The 18,606-nt window shown below is 41.1% G+C and overlaps 1 protein-coding gene across 3 annotated transcripts in view; it reads right to left on the reverse strand.

Moving 5' to 3' along the window:
- PLPP4 (phospholipid phosphatase 4) overlaps nt 1-10,726 on the reverse strand; it is a 66,990-nt gene extending 56,264 nt beyond the window's left edge. The window contains exons 1-2 of one of the 3 annotated variants that reach the window (XM_030031084.1): nt 10,010-10,726; nt 5,610-5,820 (exon numbers count right to left, since the gene is read on the reverse strand). Coding sequence is in view for 1 of the 3 variants with exons in the window: in XM_030031083.1 (XP_029886943.1) it covers nt 10,010-10,065 (56 nt within the window). In the remaining 2 variants the exon portion in view is untranslated. Of the gene's footprint in view, nt 1-2,951; nt 3,038-5,609; nt 5,821-10,009 lie in introns of those variants that run through there. The other 2 variants (XM_030031083.1, XM_030031085.1) reach the window with 2 other exon arrangements.
- Between the last annotated feature and the right edge of the window lie 7,880 nt (nt 10,727-18,606).

The raw sequence follows: 18,606 nt of genomic DNA on the forward strand, positions 1-18,606 counted from the left end.
TAAGCACGTATCAATAATGAACGAAAACACACTACAGACAGTCAAAATTTTGCTTTTTATGTTTTTTAATGCTTGTTTTTATTACATCTCAAGCTGTTTTCAGCCAAACAACTCTCAACAGTTCCTTGGACAACTATCCTAGCTGCATAGCAGTTTGACTGAGCTGAGTAGTCTGATAAAGCTTCTTCTGTTTTCATACCTGCATGCCACACTCCTATTGACTATAGGTTTGGACCTGAAATGAAAGTCAGGGATTAAAGTCACAAAGATGCTGAGTTTCTCTTAGTGACCAAAGCTCTCCCTCTCAGTTATTTCTGTCCCTGCATCACTCCTTCTCCAGAAGTCCTTTGGAGCTCACTGTTACTTCAATGCTTCTCACCCCTTTTCCTCCTGAGATAGCTCTTTTAAACCTTGTTCCAAGCAAGATCTTATCAGTTGGAAGCATCAGCTTGGCCCTAGCAGCTTATTCAGGAGCAGTGTCTGCAACACATTAATATGTTCCTCCATGCTGCAGGCTCTTGTCTCCCTTCAGCCACTGCCCCCCACCCAATCTCTTCAAAAGCCCCATATCAAAAACCTACCACTTCTACACAAGAAATTTTCTTTCTCACTCACTCAGCTTTTCGCCAGAACCTGAATTTTAATAATATGAACACAACTTGATAATTTGCTGCCAAGTAATATATAGTCTAGAGTGTTTATTATGTGAACATTTATGATTTGTATCCCATTCACTATGCACCACTGTTCCCTTTAAACATATGATGGATAGACAGAGACATGATCTTGAAAGAGGACCTGTATGGCAGTGAAGCCTATCCCCACATAATGCTGTACCTGAGGGCTATAGGCTGAATAAAAGTGAGGATTAAGTAGTATCAAACAAATTCTCCACAACTAGAGCTAAGTGGCAAAACACATTCTCAGACCGTTTTTTCGCACTAAAAACTCCGGAGCTGGTAAGGAAGTGACGGAGGGGAGAAATTCTATGGCCCAGTCTAGAAGGCTCAATCAAGAGTTTCTTTATTTGAAATTAAAACAACTTTTGGTCAAGCAGGGATGTATCATTTTAACCCAAACTGAAGTGAAATATTTTGTTTGAGGATCCATTAAACTAATTTTAATAAAAAATGCATTTAAAAATGCACATTTTAAAGTAAAACACTTCAGTATTAATAAAGAGACACTTTTTTTGGCCAAGTTATTTACTACATGTAATACAAATTTGCATGCTATTTTGTTCCAGTTTTTCCTTCGTAGTTGCTGAATGCAATGACTTCATTATTCTCTGGGAATAAGAGACCTGCATAATGATATTCACAATCAAATCCAACTATATTAAAATCACTCAATCCAGAAACATTTGTGTGAATAACTACATGTTCCAGAGCATTAATAATGATTTTTTTTAAAAAAAAAAAAAAAAGCTATAAAGATATAGTAACGGGGAATAGGAACATGACTTTTAACATTTTGTAGCACTCACTGAAGTCCAATAGCAATAGTCACATGCCTGTAAAGCATCTTGGACACTAGATGAATGGAATTATTAATGGCCTCTCTGCAGGCTACGAGAGTACAGTCAGGCTATTAGATCTGTTCTCCCATTAGTGCAAATTGGCAGCTAATGAAAATATAACACTTTATATCAAATGATACTCTCCTCTGTTGTTTTTGATTTGCAAGGCTTCACAACACTTGGCAGGGTGCCACAAATCCTTCAAAGTTGAAATATTTCTGAGCTGACATTTACACCTCCATTATAAATTCTAAAGTAGTAGTAAAACTTTTCACTCAAAATAGAGTAAAATGTTGAACTGCAAGATTGCAGAGTGAAACATTTCACCTAATCTAGGATTTCATTTCCCCCACAATCTCATCAATGCAGAATATTTAGAACGTGATAACTGGCATGGCACTGTCCTCCAGCCAGAAGGGATTACCTCCGGGATCTGCTCAGTCTTTGCTGAAGTATTCTCCAAGTAACTTTGAATTGGTTAACACTGATTCCTTTTCTGCCCATCAACATGAGCCAAAAATCTCTTACAAGAAATTTTGCTTTAGTGGCTTTCAACGTTTCTCTGCACACCGGGACACTCTCAGGCAGCATAAAGCTCAGTCTACTAAGCTGATTTGTGCCAGTTTACAAGGCCAGCTAGTCTGTCTCCTCGCAGCCGTGCAGCAAAGCAAAACTTTATGTAAAATACTCCCAAGATACTTTTGTGTAAGTTGCTTTTTAAAATTTCCATCGGTGGAGATTCTACATATGCCTCAGGCAACCTATCACAGCACTCAAAAGTCCTTACAATTAGGTTGTATTTCCCCACACTCAGCCTAAGTTTCCCTTGCTACAAGTTTAAAAATCTTCCCTTTCTGTACATTTCCCAAAGACGTGAAGAGCAGCTTGCCTTCTTCATACATCTTTATAGCAGCTGCTTACATGTCAAGATCACTGCCACGTCTCCCAGATTTCTAGATTAAACAGTTCAATCATTTCTATCTTTTCTCAGAAAAGATGTTTTCTATACCCCTCTCACCATCCTTCTCACTCCTCCCCAACTCTCTGAAATTCATGTACATAAGTAATCTTAATCAGTCACTTATGAAAACACCACTTGTAAACCCTATTACTCTAGCTTATAGCAAAACAATTCCCACTTACTGCATTTTATCTATATGCTATTTTAATTAAAATTCAGTGGTATTTTAACAAGGAAAATATTTAGCCATTTGGATAGTAAAAGCTAAAAGTGTTTTGTAATGCAGAGAAATAAACAAATACAATATACAGTGACTGTAGGAACCTCATTCACAACAAAGAAACTTTCCTAATCCAGTTTTCTGCAGAATCATATAGATCAGTCAGAGCTTCTTGCACAGCAACGACTTGTGGTCCAATGATCACAAATTTACCATTTACAAGGCAAGGGAAAAACATGAACGGAAAGTACCTTAAAACCCATATAAGGGTGAAAAGCTTAGTTCAAGTGCCACATCTGATGACACCTTTGTCTCTTCTATGAAGACAATCTAATTGGATCATCTGAAAGCAGTTATTCAGGAATCAGTGAAGCTTTCTTTAATCATTAAAGTGGAAGTGCCCGATGTTCATTAGTGGATCACAACCAATACTTTAACTAGGGACATAGGTGTTGTCTTTAGCTTTCTCTTTGTCCACTAATCCTTGTCAATATAGATGCGGCACTCAAACGTTGCCTGTTCAGTACCAGTACAGTGCTTACTACAGAAAACGTTACAAGACACACTAAGTGTAATCCTTAATCCACTTTTAGCATCAATAATTCTGCCAACTATTTCTGAGTACTCACTTTTCAAAGTCACCAACAGATTGGGAGACTATAAATATCTTGGTTTACTGTACCAGCTACGAGTGCATTCTCAGCAATAAGAACGTACTTTTTATTAAAGTCTTTGCCATAAGAAACACAGTTCTGCCACAGCTTGACTGTGCTTACATCAAAGTATAGGAATCAATTTTTTTGAAGAGAAGTTTCCCTCACAAAAAACCTGTCAGTCTTAGTAGCATTCTCACTATAAAACATCCTCAATCAGGGCTGGGAGAAAATAAATACAAACTGCCAAAGTCAGCGAGTAAATAGGATTCAATGAGAAGAGACACAAAGTCACCATTTACTCCTCAAAAATCTGGAGCAGATGCTTTGGCGTTTACAATAACATCCTTTTTTAGCATGTGTTCAGCTGTGAGTTTAGCCATGGATATCAACTGTAAATCCCATCTTATTAACAGGACAATTAGAATTCCTGCCTTTAAATCCCCCTTCCCCGCCCTGGGACTCAGGGAAGACAAATGAAATAAACTTAGTTCCACAATCTAAAAGTATTGATACAACAGGCTGTAAAATAGTCTATCTTTTGCACAGACCAAAGTCTGCACAAAATTCAGGTGTGCTTTCTCCTGAATAGCTGTTATCTAAGTCAGTAAAATCCTACCCTAGTTTCAATAAATAAAATAAGAAAACAATGGAAACAGAAGCTTCAGCTCAGTGGAACAGCAAGTACCAAGTGTCTCTGTTAGCTCGGTGATATTTCATAGATATTAGGACAGGCACACGGTCGTTTTGTTGTGTGCTTCATATTACACAAGGTATAATAGGTATTTATGGCCTTCTGTTTTTGCAGTAACCTCTCAAGGATGCAGAGCTGAGCAAAGTTAAAATTTGGGTTACTTTGTGATGTATCAGCTGCATTCAGCGAGCTACAGAAGCTCCATGGCATTCTAATTCTTCCATCACTTCAAAGGTATAACAGACTCTGCTGAGCACTGGAACAAGTCTGTTGCTTGCCACTGAAGCTCAATATGCAACCTTTGATATATGTTCTCAGATCCTAAGCACCAGAGAGGCTAAGGTTTTTTTTATAGCAGGGCTTTCCCTTAACTGTTCGTTAACCCTACTCAGTGAACTAGACTTCAACCTGGGCCACGAAACTAAATCTTTCCCTCATTTTAGTATCATCAAAATTATGGTTTACACTACAGTACCTATTTTTAAACAGCTTAGTAATCAAACATGTTGATGTTCTCACTTCCTATTATCATTACTATTTGTGAAACTAACACTGAAAAAGCTCCAAGCATATTCAACATTCAATGAGTTTGGCTACTGTCCACATACCTCACAACAAAGAATTTATCACTTAAATGAACAAAGGGTGAGAAAAAGAAGTATTACTCTCCCTTTCTTGATGAGAAATTAGGGTACAGAGGAATGAAGTCCAAGACTTTCAAGATCAGAAGCCAAAAATCAGGTTCCAAACAAAGTCAGATTATGGGATACTTAAATCGAGAATGTAGGACACAAATCGAGTATGTAGGACACAGAAAGACTAAGAAGCTCATGTGGCCAAATACCTACTTCGCTTTGAAATGTTCAGCTAGAGAGCCTAGGCTTAAAAGGTGCTTTGAAATCTTGGTCCAACTGATTTGTGTAATTTGGCAGCATCTGTGTCAGCATGAGGAAATAAATCTTAACATCTCAGAATGGCTATTTCTTCTCAATACCATTTTGCTGATATTACCTACAGATCTCCAACTGCTCATGATTTTCAGCTCAGTCTATCCTCCAAAAATCTGGTAGATATGACAGAGAAAAGGCAAGTGCGAACTGTGAGAAAAGTAAAGCAGAGTGCAGCATTGTGGAATTTCCTCAGCTAATTGATTTTCTGTCTGTGTTAACAAGACAATACATAGTATCATTTATGAAGGCAACATATGCAGAATATCCAGAAGATCACAACCCATGACAAAGAAAGCTACTTGAAAGAGCTTTCCACACTAAATCATTTCATGCATATTCATAACTTGATTAAAATCTTAATATTGTAAACTTGTAAGAAACCCAACATGCACAGAATCAGCTTTTATTTTTTTAAACCAGAGTCCGAACATGGCACACACATGAAAAGATGTCAGCATTACGATACTGTACACTCACATGTGTGTAATATATACGTATGTTAGCCTGCAGATAAACATTTATTCCCAAGGGAGGCTGCTAATGAGACTGTGCTGTAGGGAAGATATCCAATTACTCTGAATGACATTTATATTTTAATCACATCACACTCACTGAAGAGCTCAAGGTTTGATGAAGCAATCCTTGAAAGACTGTCTTTTAAATCAATTAGACAGCTCTAGAAACATCAGCGATATGCTGTTGACAAGTCATTGGGCTAAATATACTACAACACATGCAAATTCTTCTATCTTCCTACCAAGACAATGATGTGGTCTTCCGAAACTTCTGAAAGAGATGAAAAAGTTTTCCTTGTAGGAGACACCTAAAGCAGAACAACATGTATTTTCCTAAGAAACTAAGACATCCCTACTGGCAATTACAGGCACACTCTGAGCTACCACTCAACGAATTCTTTTTAGGACAGATGAAGAACATTGTTTTAAGGGCATCACTCCTGTATACAAATACCAGACTTGCTCACAGATCTTTTTACAATTGCCTTAACTCAATAAAACCAAGTCGGTCAAAACAATTTGCTTTCATCAAGCACTCAGTAAGCAACAAATGCCACTGCCCACATGGAGCAGATGAAAGACTGGCCACGTGTAACATGCTTTAGCATTAGTCAGGCATCTTAAGATACTGCAGGTCATAGGAATAAGTACAAAATGAAGAAAACAGAGATGCAAGACCCTAATTCAATCATTCTTCAAATTAGTGTTTGATTTCTTCTATAAACAAAGTACACGCTAACAGTTGTTATATTAAACAACAGACCATTTCTACTTCTGAGACCTTACATGAAAAATATCACTTTAAAAAAAATCCAGTTCTGTAATCAGATATATCTTAATAAATAAAAAACTAAACAAACAAAAAATACGAAGTGAGAATTGATTAAAGTCAATGTTTAATTGAAAAATAATTGAAACTGCGTAATGCAGTAACAATGTAATGGTCATATTATAGCGTGAGAATGTTCTTTGCCTAGTAAGTAGCAAACCACCTACGCTCATTAGGATCAGTTCAGCCCAGTCAAAAGGTGTAAGGCTAAATATTTTGAAAACTGAAAAAAAAATGAATTTGTTGATGTTAAGGAACTGGGAAAAATTGTAGGGCAGAACAGAAATATCACTATTCTCCTTGCAGTTTGTAACTTGCGGCTCAAGAGCTATTTTGCTGTAGGTACTAAAAGAACATCTATTTACCTTTCCAGTAAAGTGTGCATCAAGCATGTTTTTGACTGCCAACAGTTGTGTTTGGGTTTTGGTTGTTTTTTTTTTTTTCAACTCCTACTTCTGAATTTCAGGCAGCTGTAGTTCTAATAAATCTCTCCTAACTAATCCTTCCTTCAACAGTAGTAAATCCTAAGGGCTAAAATGCCCTTCAGCACAGATCTTTGTGAACACACAGAAGCTTGAGTTGCTTAATTTCAATACCTAAACCAGTCTTTAATTGCTAAGTGAACACTTAGTAATTGCTAAGAACACAACATCTAGAAGTGAGTCACCTGTCATCATTATCCTCCCTGAATGTCTGTTGAATAAATCCAAACCAATACGCAACCATCAACAAAGTGTATTACTTGTGTTCATTTGCATGATAGGAGAGATCTTAAATAACAAGTATAGATTTTTGCCTTTGGTGGGATGACTAAAGTTGATAATTATGGTAACTGGGGGGAAAAAAAGGTTGCCAGTCTTAAGTATAGAAAATATGGCTGTTGTTGCTGTAAAATACATTCAAATTGGCAATACACTCAATTTCAGCAATCATCAACATAAGTTTTCACACCTCCATTTTTATGAAATGACATTTATCACCAAGCTAAACTACAACATGGAATATGCAACTTTTTCTTTTGCATTTTATGGTACAAAATATGCCAGTATATTACTCTGAGTTATATTAATCAGTAGGTTGATGCTAAAGAGACATCTGGGAGGCACAGATGGTTCATGATTGGCAAACAGCTATGGAACCATTACCTTCAAGGTCAGACTTTTAACACTACAAAGGTAGATAGTGACCCAAAGTCATCAATACCTTTTCAGAATGAACTAATTCTCTTCAGTCCAGTTCCTGGTGGGCAAATATCTATGTCACAGCTGGCGTTCACAACAGAGATGATCTCAGAGCTACTAGCCTCAAATCATTGATGTTAATGGCATTCCTTTCCAAGGGAGGTGGGAACTGTACACCCTTTTCATTCCTAGAAATAGGTTCTGCAGTAGACCTTACATTGCTGCTGCATGGATTCCAGTTCCAGGGCTTCCAAATTCACCAGTAATTGTTCATTGTTGAAGAGATATTTCAGTCAACACTCCATAAAAGCCTTACCCTTCTGCCTACAAAACCACAGAAAACACAGTATTTAAGCCCCTAAAACACTCGTATTTTGAAACTTTTATAATTGCCTCTTTAGAAAAACTAAGACAAATACTGAATACTATTTCAATAGCAAAAGATTAATTTGGTGTTAAGATTATCTGAATACAAAAATTATTCTTCTGGACTACCTAAAGATTATATTCTTGCAACCATTACAGGCAAATAAAGTGCAGTTCTTCATGAAACTAAGCACCAACCTGGATATAGAACACTATGGTGTTCAGTACTTTTAGATGTCAATGACTGCTCTAAATGACCTATTACAGTGTCAGAATTATTCCCCAGAATTCCAAGAAGGCAGGAGCTGAGCTATCTGAAAATGGGAGAAGTGCTTGCACAGGCATTTGCCATTATGGCAACTCTACCAAAAGCTTTTCCTTTAGCCACCCCTCAGCTGATTTTAGAACAACAGCATAAAGAATAGTGAAAATTACAGAATCTTTTAAGAGAGGCAATGAAGACAGAAAACAAGCATAACCAAGAAATTACTACTTATAATGGGTCATGATTACATTACATGGTAATAAGTTATATGAAGAGATCTCTTACTGCAGGGTGCAAGTGATGAATTACACACACAATCGTAATGAAGAGAAAGGTTCTGATGCAGCATCAGATTCTGAGGTCTTTGCTCACCTTGTAATTCCATATATTCCAGAAAAGAGTTCTGCTGAGAGGAACAGGTCTACTTTCAAAGTAAGATGCAACTGAACTGAAAGGTATCAAAGGTACCTTACAGATTTTTGAAGGTATCAAAGTTTATCCTAAAATGAAGTGGATTACACTTACCAAACATGTTGCAAATCAAAAGATTTGCATCAATATTCAAGCAAAATGAGCACCGGGAAAAAACTCAAATACCAGTAAATCGCTCATTAACCATGAGAGGATCACAAAGGAATGGCATCAAAGCATCCCAGTATCACCAGCTGTAAGTCAGTATCACGGCTTAACAGATGCCCTACACTATTACTGCCTGCACCTGCGACCAACAGCATCCATCGTTAAGTAGACAAACAAGTAAACAGTATCAGAATCGATCCAGTTTCTGTGATACTTCTGAGAGATCACAAAGATTGAGAATACTCAAACGCTAAGCAACTGAAATGCAAACTTATATGAAGAGTGGAACTTTTCATTGTTCAAATGCATGGAGAACACAAACTGCCAGGACGAAGAAACAGGTACAGCCCTGAAAAGAAAAGGGGGAAGCCTGCCTGAAGTACGCAGAGCAAAATAATACCTAACAGCCTCCTCCTAAAGAAGGCAAAGAGTGTTCCTGCAGCGATAGCTGCACATCTTTCGGCAACCCGATTGTCATGACTTTCCTTCCTACACACCAGCGTGCGGATATGCTTCTCAAACCCGGCTACGATCCATTACATCTCACGTTCAGCCTGAGGTCCTTCCTCGGCTCCAAGCTGTAGCTCTCCCGCCGAGGGTGCCTGCCCCAGAGCTCACTCACTGCGGGTTCCCGCTGCTGCAAGCCAGCTGTTGAGGTGCATTTACAGCCTCGGCAGATGAGACCTTACAGCAGCAACTATAATCGTCCAAACGAAACCAGCAGCAGGTTTTAGGTTTGGGGGTTTTTTGGTTGGTTGCTTGCTTTTTGCACGCTTCTCTCGCAAACAGTAGTTTCTCCGACAAAAAAAAATTTCCCGCAGGTCTTCGGCAAAATCCCAGGGCAGAGAGGGGGCTCCCCGCTGCCCCTGCAACGACTCACCCCGGGGAAAAATTCCTTCCCCAACCCCGGACGGGGGGGAACGGCGGCAGCCCTCCCCGCCTCGCTCCGGGCTCCCGAGAGGGCCGGCGGCAGCCTGGGAGGGGGCTCCCCCGCCGCGGGGCCCCCGCCTCACCGCCAGAGCCCGCCGGCGGGCGGCTCTCCCTCAGGGGCTGCGGGGCGGTTAACCGCCGTCAGCCCGTGCCCCCACCCCGCCTCACCCCGCACTTCCCCCGGCCCGGCGATCCGGACACCGCGCCCGGCTGTGAGGAAAGACTCGGGCACCAGAGCGGCCGCGGGCGACGAAGGAAAGTTGAGGCGGTCTCAGCGGTCACCCGCTTGGAGCCGTGTGCCCCCCCCCCCCCGCCGCCTCCCCTCCCGCTGTCCGGCGGGTACTCACACGAAGACCCCGAAGAGCAGGACCCGTATGCCGATCTCGATCGCCAGCTCCCGCATGGTGGGTCCCGGCGGGCTCCGGCAGCCCCGCAGCGCCGCCTCTCATTCCCCGCGCGGGGCGGGGGGGGACGACGACGACGACGACACCCGGGGCAACTCTGCCGCCTCACGCCGCCCGCCGGCAGCCCGCCCCGCCGCCCTGAGGGAGGGCGGCCGCCGCGCAGAGCCCCGCGAGGTGCAGCCGGGGTCCCTCCATCCCACACACACACGCACACCCCCCGACCCCCGCCTCAGCCTCGGCGGCTGCCCGCTCCTCACGGAGGCGCCGCGTCCCGTCGGCTGCGCGGGAAGCGAGGAGCGGTGCTACCGCCGGGCTGACACGGCCGCTGAACGCGGCGGAGCCGAGCGCCGGCACAGGGGGAGGGTCCCGGTGACTAACGCCGTGTCTCCCCACGCGGGGGCCGGGGGGGGGGATCCTGGGGATTTCCCCTCCCTCCCTTCCTTCCCCTCCCCGCCCCCGCGGCGCTGCCGAGCCGGAGCCGCTGCCGCGCCGTCCCGCCCGGCCCCTCGGGACCCCTCTGCGCCACCGGGCCCGGGTCCCGCCGGCCTAGGGGCGGCCCTTCGAGGCGGCTCTGGGCTTCTGCCCCCGCCTAACGCTGAGGAGGGCTCCCGGGAGCCCTTCGGTGCGGCGCGGAGAGGGCTTTTTCTGTCAGCTTTAACGCAACGCTCCCTCGTCCTTAGCTGGGAAGAAATTAACCCGCTGGCCGTCAGCGCAAAGGGCTGACACGGCGTCCCGTGGCACAGCCCTGCAACGTGCTGGATTTCAGACCTCCTGGGTACCGTCCGGCTCCGGTGAGGAGCGGGGCTGGCGTTTCTGTGTTCGGCTCTGGTTTCGTAATGACACGCCGCGCTCCCGAAAAGATGGAGCAAAAAAAAAAAAAAAAAAAAAGCCCCCAAAACCGGGGGGTAGCACCACTAGGCACACATACAGCGGCTGTTCACGAAGACTTAAACTGCTGGTCTTTTGTGCAACGGACCAGACCACTCATGCTGACACTGAGCTTGGCACGTTTACTTAATCTTTGCACAAGGGATTAACAGCGTTTGAATACTTCCTGCAGTATGTATATAACAAGCTTTCCACCCATTTAGACATTCCTGCCATTTTAAACCCTACAACTTATTGTTAATGCAAATAACCCAGCATGTCACTCCTGCTTCGCTTTGTCTGCTTCTGCCCAGTATGTGATATTATAGCCTAAATGTGCATTTAGTTCAGCGTCCATTCGTTCCCAGAGCTGAGCCCAGCTCAACAAACGGGCAGAGGAGGTAGTTAGTGGGACTGCAAGTTGCTGGGATGGGAGAAAGGCAGGAAAACAACCATGGCCTTGGTTTACTCCTGTGATTCCTCCAATCCATCCTCCGTTCCTCCCAATGGCGAGTTCTGAGCCACCCTAATCCTTGTATTGCTTTAGCCTAGTTTTGCAGAGTTCATTTAACTTCCTCTCTGCATGGAGGGATTAATCCTGAACATCTTTATTGTTCAGCCTTAGGCCACAAAATGCAGCAAAATAATTGACATTTAAATGTATTTAATTATCTGCTTTCTTGTGGCCTTGGAAGGCATGTCCTTCAGGAAAGCATTCATAGCTATTAATACTGCACATAGTTACAAAACAACCATCAGTATTGCAGTAGGGATCCAATTCACTTTACTACATGATTATTGCTAGAGAATTAATGCCAGAGAGGCTTTATTAAACCTATCTGCTTAATATATCCACGAGGCATCAAATAGAAGCTTTGAACTCTGAATCAACTAACACGTAGTAAAGCTTTTATTGACCATGTTTGTGGAAGAATGGAGGCATAAGCTTCCATACTAACCTTATCTACAGATAACTACACCAGTGCTAAATTTGTTGAAAGGAGTGTGACTGAAGCCCAGAAAACACAGGTGTGTGACTGGCATTGGAGAGAACACTTCAAATGTTAGTGTTACTTAAATGAGATCTTTCTCCCTTGTATGGCTTATTTCACTAGTTTTCAAGACAGCTTGGTCAACTATTTATATTCTGAATTTTTTTAAATGTGATTCTGTTTCAGGAGACAAAGCTAAATTGTGAAATCTCCATCACCAAGCTAGTGGTGGTGGTAAACAACATCCCCGTCCTTTGAGGACACTCGATTGGTTTGTCTTCTATTGTCAAATATTTGTACTTCCTCTAGTTTGTGCCCCCAATGACTGAATGTGTGCATGTACATTGTCGCTAGGTGTGCGAAAGAAAAATCTTTGGTTTCATGAATAGCCCTTCCTTACAGAAATAACCTCATAATTTGCGTGAATCAAGCCAGTCATGAAATGAGGAGCTGCAGGGACTATCAGCTAAAGCTGGCAGTCTGTACTGCAGTTACCGGTTCCACACAAACTGTGGAGGAGGCAGGTGACAGAAGTGAGTAAGCTGTGTTTGCTCTGCTTGAGCATCTAGACGCCATGTATATAGTGTTTCAAGGGGAAGGAGTTAAGCAGTCGCACATTTTTTTCCCTTTTCATTTTTGTCCTGGAATTGCATATATCTCTTCAACTGTGTTGCCTTAGCCTGTGGATCCTTCAGCCCCTTTGACTTTGCTACAGTACCTTCACTACTATTGTGCTACAGAAGAGGGGATTTTCCTCACAGATTTGTACTAGCGCTTGGAATCACACAACTCTTATCAGCAGAGCTAATAAACAATACTAGTTATAAATTAGAAATTAAACAAAATTTGTTCTGCTGCAGCTGTCTGCTTGCAGTGTTCTGATTCTCCAATATGTATCAGCTGATGGTGATTTATGAAGCATAAATACTTCAGATTGATTTTTTTGAAACTAGACCCAGCTTGCAGCTGGCTGCTGAACAAAACTTGCTTTGACTTTTAAACCAAATATGAGTTATAGTGATAATTGGCAAGGAACAGATTTCAGGCTACATTGTGGCATAAGCTACAACCCTGCAGTAGGAGCAGTGCAGAGTCACTGTGCTGCAGCAGATTCGCAGAGCAAACCACAATGACCCTGGGAACAACCCAGTTTCCTATTCATCCCATCCCTACAACAGGCACAGCAGGTGCTCTCAATGCTGGTCATCTCAGGTGTGACTGCATAGGAGAGAGAACTGATCCCACTCAGATCGAGGGTAGCTATCAAGCCTTTTAGGTGGGTAGCTAGGGTTCTTAGTGTTTTTCTCTCACAAGGATTAGTCTCTATTTGTACTGACTCCAGTTGGGGAGCAGAAAGGAGAAAGCTACTTGAATTCTTTCTTCAGCTGTATACTTAGAAGGAAGGCTGAGCCACCTGCAGCCTACTTTCAGTCCACAAGGAGATGTTCACAGGCAGAAACAGCTGCATAGCTGATACGGCTTTTCTGGAGGTTACAGCTCCTTGCCAATGCAGCAGGATGTGCGTGTGCTTCTTACCTGCCTTGGGGCAAAACCTTGCAGCTCGTGGTAAACTGAGTTTAAAAAAGACTGATTTTTCCCTCAAAGCAGATAAACTCTATCCTATCAAAAAGCTGTGGAAAACAACAAACTTGCAGCAAAAGGGACATGACAAAAACCTAAGTGGTAGTAACAACTGAAACTGCAGAAGCTGTTTTTTCTGATTGTTTCCTAAGAGCTTGTAACTCTTCTGGGATCTTAAGGACAAAAAAACCTCACTAGAAATAATGTTGTCTGGTCCATTCTTAGGTCTTGTAGTTGTTGAAGCTCGTAAGTCCATGGAGTTTTACGGGCTGGTGATAGCTTTAATTCTGTATAAAGGATTCTTAAAAGTCTAACTTTTTTAGTCTTATGTGGCTACACGCACTGGTTAGTCAAAGTAAAATCACAGGTCTGGACCAAAACGCTTGTTAGACAATGCTACCATCTCCATCTATGTATTTTTTTATGGGTTTGTATCAGAGACAAGTATTACCTATAAAAATTGATAAATCAAGCATTCCCAGGTTGCCCAGGTGAAGAAAAAATTCACTGGTGAAAATTCACAGTGAAAATTCACTGGTAGTGTTTCAAAAGTTGAAGAAAAACATTTCGATCCTAAGGAATGCATCATCAGTTGGAGAATTCATAGTTTACAGGAGGGGAAGTGATAGCAGGATTAATTTAAAGAAAGAGTATTGTTCAGTTACTTCACAATTCAGATTAATACTTTTTAACAACCTCTGTTGTTCATATCACTGCAAAAATGTAGAAGATTGTAAGTCATATTTAAGCCCCATTGAAGTTGATGGGAATCTTTCTACTGGTTCAGGACATTGAAATCTGTCATATAGCTCCAAAATGAAACATAGCAAAATTATCCTGAAAAATTCCTATCATTGTGCTTGCTCAAGAAATTCCACTTAAAACTAAATTTCACAAAGTAGCTCATTATTATCACTGATAGAAAACAAAGGATGTTTTCTATTAGGACTTTACATTTGTTCATTCTTGAATCATTTAAAGTAGTGATTATGCTCACTCTGTTTTCAAACTTTTTTGGACAAAGTACATTTTTCTTCTATTGTTCTTTCAATGCTTAGTATTAGTGTCTAATCTATGACTATAAATACAAATACTTTGGTGTGGTTTTTTACAAAATCACATAAATTAAATTATGTCAGAAATTAAAATAAATTTCAAATGGAAGAGCTATTTAGATCCCCAAAGTGTACCTGTCAGTTGGAAACATATGAAAGTGGAGTATCTCCTGTATTTTAAATTGTGTCACTTTCTTCTTTTTTTTTTCTTTGAAAGAAGAATTTTGTGGATCTAGGCACTTTTCAGAAGTCCAAGTTTTCATTGTAAGGATCACGTATGTAAGGGTCAGCACTTGCAAGATTGGGGCCCATCTGCACAGTAAAACTAGCCCATTTCTTAAGTAAAAGTTTTCTCAGACTTCCTAACTCTGTCTGGGTTAGCAGAATGCAGTGGAAGTTGATTGAGCTGCACTCTGAGTATACCTTACACATGGGTTTAGGTGGCATATGTGTGCAGTCAGCTCTTTTACCCGAATGAGGTAGCAAATGGACAATGACAGTATCAATGTCCCTGTGCTACTCAACTACTGCACAAAAAGTGTTGTCCCTGTGAGTAAGAGGGATGTCAGAGTCCTGCTGAGGCTGTGAGACTGAAAGCAGTGGGCAGCCTGAGGACACAAGCGCGACTTGAGGACTTCATCCTGTGCAGGCAGGCCTTTTTGTGTGCCTGAACACCTAATGAAAACCAGAGGGCTTTGTATAGATTTAGGCGTCCGCCCAAGTCAGTCTCATTGATTCTGTGGTGACATTATTAACCATGTGAAACTCTTCCATTAAGTTGAACTGGTGCGACCGGTTCACATAAGTCAGTGAACAAGAGCCACAGCTTTTTCTTTTTCTTCCCTGAACTTTTTCCAAAATGTTGTAGTTCCATAGCCCTCTTCTGTCTGCCATTCACTATTTTAGGTTATTTAACCTAAACCAAAATGATGACAAATGAAGAGAATAAGAAATTTGGAACACAAATAAGCACATAATTTATTTCTGAGAAAATGTCTATGTATATGTATGAGTACCTCATGGGAAACTCTTAAATCTGCATAAGTCATTTCTTAATCACTAGACCTCATTCCAGAAATGACTAGCCTATATTTTTTGTTGTTAATTTCTCTGCTACAGAGCACATCTACAGAATGCTTTAGCTGACTGCCCAGAGAAAGATTGTGTGACAGGTTTGTACTACATTAGGTAAGTCAGATCTACACACATACTTCAGAACCATGTTATTTAACAGTGAAAAATGGCCATTATTTTGTGTTACTACCAAACTACAGTTACTACCAGTAATTACTGTTATTACTAATGAAATTATGATTCCTTGAGATCTAAAAGATTCCCCAGGAAAGAAAGCCAAACCTAAAATTTTAAGATACCGTACAGAGGAGTTTATGTAGAATATCTGAAACAATCATGCTGTCTATGGGCCAAACACCATCTCTATTACCCTTTATAACTTTACTGAGGCTTTCTACTGAGAAAATGCCTCGCTGTTGAAACCATGAAATCACTGGTTATTATTACCTTTATATATAAAGGGGAGTATCTGAGAGCTGAAAACTTTGGTTTATATTTCCTCATGATGACGCTGCTAGTGTTGAAGTCAGCCAAGAGTGTACTTTCAGGAAGAGCCTTTCCTTTTAGAAAGTAAGAATTATGCCTCCAGCATATTACTATATCTTAAACAGGTATTAGATAGCACTTACTACATAGCTCAAGTTTAGTGCTACCTCTAAGTGATATAGGTTTTTTGTAGGACAAAGAAGGTGGGGCATTGATTCTTTGTAAACCCATATAAGGAGTTTGGAACAAGATCTGAAACCAGGCAAGGGTCTTACCCCAACACATATATATGAAATAATTTTGCATGTTTTAAGAATGATTCAAGTGATGTTGACTAAAGCTTGACAATTTTGTCAACTGTTCATAGTTCTGATGCAAAATCAGGTACAGCTTGGCAGCCAACTTTCATTTTGGAGTTGCTTATACTCAGATTTGTTCACATGACATAAAACTGATGTGGGATCAAATTCATTCAGTTCATACACTAAGAATTGTCTGGATGAACAAAATTTCCAGTTTCCCATTGCCTAAGTCTGTAGACAACCAGATGATTAAGCAAAAACAGCTGGCCAAACAATCACTAAAATCAAGCCCGGCATGACAGTTGAGTAGGTTTTTATTCTTCAGCAATTGCAATCTATTAAAAAAATCTACTTATTCTTTCAAAGACATAAATGAAAGGCTATTTTAGCTCTTTTCTTATACTGTCTTTATTTCTGTCAGTAATTTTTTCTTTTACTGCTTCTCTTATTCTTTGTCATGTCTCCTTGACTAATTAAATCTAGGTCACCATGGTAAAAGCCCTCATTTTCTCTTCCTCTTCTGCACACCACATATCCGGATTCCCTATGCATTCTCACAAAGTTACCCTGATGTAACTGCCTTGTGCTGATTGACATCTGGAGCAATCAAGACTGAAGTACAGGCAGAGCTCTCTTCTAGGGGAGTGGCAGCAAAGAGCTTGAACTTTACCTGTCTTTTGCCAGTTTATGTGAGTCAAGAATTTTATGGAGTAGTGGAACACTGCCAGCACAAAATAGTTTAAATAGTTTAATTCAGGAGATTTTGTCTATTACAGGTTATTAGCCTATTACAGGTCAGCTTGCTAATTTTGGTAAATTAATTTTGTATGAGATGTAAAAATTTAATTTGCACCAACAAAACCTGTTTCTAGCTCTTAGCGGCAATCTTTGCCTAGTATAGGACAAATGTCTTCGGGTGCCGCTAAGGGTTCAGAAATTAGTATATGTCGGTGAAAAGACAGACTTTATTCTAGTTCTAACCTCCAACAACTTCATAAGGATTGACTAGGGGAAGAAGTGTCCCGGTCATTAGAGAAACCTAAGTAGCACTGCTGGTCTTACTGGACAGTTTGATCTATACTGCACACCCAGATGCAGTGCACAGCCCTTGGCTGTAGATTTAGCACTAGAGTAACTCCAAAGTCATGGAGGATTTTGTTAAGGAAACCAGAGTCAAGACTGAGACCTTTTTATTTATTCTGTACATGTCTATATAGATGGATATGGCAGCTGGGAAGTTCCCATCATCAGTGGACTTGTCTGCTATTGCATATATACTGCTGACGATTTCTTTCCTAAGTACCTACTGGTACTCTGACGGACAAAAGAAACTTCAGAGGACAAAGCTCAAAGGAATTACAAACCTCAATCAGCACGATGTAACCATGCACATCTTAATTGCCCTAGATATCATATAGAAACATTTATAAAAGCAAATTGTTAACGTTTCTGTTTAGTTACTATACAAGTGCCTACAATTGGCTCATGATTGTGCCTAATTAAACAGTTCTTCTAAACGTTAATGTATCAGCATATTTCAGTAGTTGGCATTTAATGAAATTGTGTCAAGTATACAGCCTGAAAATTTATTAGGCTTGAATGTATGTGCTTGGAGCCATCTTGTGGCCCAGAATTACACTGCAATACATGTGCTACTGCCCGTCCCGGGGCACGGGCAAACCTGGCCAATACCCCCTGCACCCTGGGCATCCCACCCCACCAAGGCAGCGAGCCCCGCGGACTCCACTGTAGCTGCTTGCAGTGGAATTTGTCTCCTGAACCCTGGCTCACGTCTTTCAAAATACGTCATTTATAACTCCGCTTGACCACGATGGACTGGGACATATTTTCAGCCGGCACGCTGTTGCACCTAATAATCAGCATGTCAGTGAAACTTGAGAAGTCTAAGTAATCAAATTCATGTATATATGAAATTGGTATATATTATTTATGAGCCAGTTGACATTTGCAGCACTGTAGCTTTAGTACTCAATATACTGTGTATATTGTTGTGGGGTTACAGTTGTAAAAGTATTAATGCTCCCATAATGAACTTGTTATAAATTCAAGGCTTTAACATTTACAATATTTAGTATTCTGGTGCAGTATTTAATAGGAGGCTGTGACTTAAAGCAGACATCTGCCATCTTTAGTCCTAAGTAACACTTCATGCCAAGAATGGC

Source organism: Aquila chrysaetos, chromosome 11 (assembly GCF_900496995.4).
Source record: "Aquila chrysaetos chrysaetos chromosome 11, bAquChr1.4, whole genome shotgun sequence".
Classification (NCBI taxonomy): Eukaryota; Metazoa; Chordata; class Aves; order Accipitriformes; family Accipitridae; genus Aquila; species Aquila chrysaetos.